Raw genomic sequence first — 2,795 nt, 5'->3', positions numbered from 1 at the left:
GCTGGCACGGCCTCCCCTAATGCCCAGCTGTGCTGTGGGCACGGACTCCCCAAATGCCTCGCTGGAGTGGCCCTTTCTGCAGCAGAGCTGTACCTGGCCTGCGGCACTGCATGTGAGCTGGCCCAAGCAACGTGCCCTCGTGGCTACAGTTTTTTTTGTGAAGAGCGTGTACTCGTGGGGTGTTCATGCTCACGTCTCCTTCCCTGGCACGCAGGACACCGCTGCAGGACTGCGGTCTGCTGGCAGGACGTGGGCTCTGGGGTCCCGTGGCATCTGCTACCTGGGCATCGCTGCCATCGCGTGGGGTAAGCCATCCACCGCCCACTCGGCAAGCCCACCTACCAGGCAGCCTGCAAGTCCGGGAAACTGGGGAAGGGCAGCAACGTTATTCTGGGTACTGTCAGTCACCCCCACTGTGGCTGCCAGCCTCAGGGTTGGATCCTTCTGGGCTGTGTCTGCCAGGGCCAGCTCCCCCCAGCCAGACCTGTCACAGGACTGTGCTCCCCCAGGGAGCGCCAGGCCATGCCAGGCACAGGGTCCCTGCAGGGTTTCTGGTTCCTCAAATGCAGCATGGCAGCTGGTGCATTGTACTGTGAACTGGAGAAAGGCAGCAGTGGTTCTAACCCATGCTGTGGAGCTGGACATGGACGTAGCTGCAGGACCCACAGGTGCAAGGGTTGGGATAACATTTGAGGAATCACCATGCAGAGTTAAAGCTGCTAATTGACATCAGGAGAAGAGATCAGAGTAGAAACTAATCTGGTTTTGCTTCCCACAGGATATTTTCTTCACATGTTGGCATTGCACAGAGCAAAACCTGCCAGTCTCTGCTCTGCTTCTAAAGATCCTCCTAGAGACCTTTTGTAGCTGAGCTAAGGAACAGAAGCAAATGCAGAAGTATCAGGAGGAGGAGGCTGAGATTTAGCTCTGATGGGAAAACAAAAATGCAGAGGCACTCTGAGTGCAGTGGGTGTTGAGAAGAGGCATCTGGGGATGCCAGGGGAACCAAGGGGTCAAAACACAGGCAAACAGCACCCACCTGGGGGTTAGCCCCAGGTGGGGCAGGGAGAGGCAACATAAGGCTGAGGGCAAAGAGCGAGGATGAGCTGTGCTACAGGGAGAGTGTTACTGGTGGAGCTGGAGGAAAGAGGCAGGAAAGCATGTGGAGGATAGGCATACAGCAGATGGTCTTTCCTCAGTTTGGGGAATGAGGTGTGTGAGGGTAGCAGGGCAGCTGCCCTGAGCCCTGCTGAAGAGGTGTCGAGAGACAGGAGGCAGGTGGTGGGACCTAAGGATAGGGCAAGTTCTAAGGAGGTGTGCTGAGCTTGTCCTGCAGCCCCAAATTCCCAGAGGGTTAAGAGGAAGATTGTTGTTGAAGGCCCCTTTTCCTCAGCTTTAGTTTTGTTGAACAAAGTGGATAGTTTGCCCTTTCACAAGGAAAACCAGGCAAATTATAGGAATTTTGCTTAGAAAAATGCCTCATTATTGACAAAACTAGAGCCCTAATTAGACTTGGGAAGCCATAGATTTGCATCTAATCTGAGATTCCCAGACCTTTCCTGCATGACCACAGTGTGGTATGCTCTCCTGAGACACAGGGTACCCCAGGCCAGTTGTGTGGAGTAAGCTTTGATCCCCATCACGTTTTCTGCACAGATGGAGATATGATTTCTGTATCGCTTTCTGCAGTTGTGGAGATACCTGCTTCTGGGGAAGAGGGAGGTAGCTTCTTTTTGTGGCTAAACCTCTTTGATTGCATCAAGTTGTGGTGTGAAGTACTGTAAATAAGCATGGGGTTTCAACAAAGTGCCCTTCACTTCTGGGTGTGGATTCCAGTTGATCTCTGGCTTTGCTCTGCCTGGTGGGCATGACCAGGATGTGAACTTGACTTTTGCAAGATGTTGTTTTGCAATACTGAATTTTACAAGACTCTTCAGACCATCTCTGGCTCATATGAGCAGTTTGGGATCCAAATGCATTTGGGAGTGAGGGGAACACTTATTGCTCTGCTTTGCTTCAAGATGAGTCTTCTGTAGAAGTGTAAAGCAGGAAAAATGAAGTGTCACAGTTCTGTGCTTGAGGAAGGAACTGTGTTTAAGGAACCATCCTGATGTCGTGTTTTTCCCCTTTGGGAAACCTTTGTGGGCAGGGGGAGCAGGGCTATGGTGCTGAGCTTTCGCTCCTTGCACTGTGGCTCTTCTGCCACTTGCGCTCTGCCCACCCTGTCCCAAGCTGTCCTCTGTCTCAGCCTTCACCCTTCCTCCCCCACCTTCTTCATTCCTGTGCTGTCCACCTCTGTCCCACCTCAGCTCCTTCTGCCATGCCTGATCCACCAGGTCTCCGTGTACCCTTGGAGCCCTCTTCCCACCCACAGCCATCCCTTTGTCCTGTCCCCTCAACCACCTTGTCGCTGTCACCTCCTGGTCATGATGCCAGCTCTAGCTCACCCTCATGTACTGAGGGACCCCATTCCCAACCTGGCTCCTGACCTTTCTGCATCAATCCCAGACCTCAACCTCTCTCACAGGCGCAGTGATGTGGGTAGAGGTAGGTGCCTGGACATACCACTACAGTGACCGAGGGGACTACACATGGGAGCAGGCCAGGAACTACTGCCAGACCTTCTTCACTGACCTGGTAGCAATCCAGAACAAGCAGGAGATCGAGTACCTCAACAAGACCCTGCCCTTCCATGGGCGCTACTACTGGATTGGCATCCGCAAGCTGGGTGGCATTTGGACCTGGGTGGGCACCAAGAAGGCGCTGACGAAGGAGGCAGAGAACTGGGCAGCTGG

General features: G+C 53.6%; 1 protein-coding gene across 1 annotated transcript in view; it reads left to right on the top strand.

The window, feature by feature from the left end:
• The first annotated feature begins 2,535 nt into the window (after window positions 1–2,535).
• Window positions 2,536–2,795, top strand: part of SELP (selectin P (granule membrane protein 140kDa, antigen CD62)) — a 7,098-nt gene continuing 6,838 nt past the window's right edge. Inside the window, exon 1 of the mRNA XM_008945620.1 lies at window positions 2,536–2,795. This exon is cut by the window's right edge and continues 164 nt beyond it. Coding sequence (XP_008943868.1) covers window positions 2,536–2,795 — 260 coding nt within the window.

Source organism: Merops nubicus, unplaced genomic scaffold (assembly GCF_000691845.1).
Source record: "Merops nubicus isolate BGI_N331 unplaced genomic scaffold, ASM69184v1 scaffold15938, whole genome shotgun sequence".
NCBI classification, from domain to species: Eukaryota; Metazoa; Chordata; class Aves; order Coraciiformes; family Meropidae; genus Merops; species Merops nubicus.
Note: the sequence above shows the minus strand (reverse complement) of the source record. Positions and strands in the feature narration are given on the sequence as shown.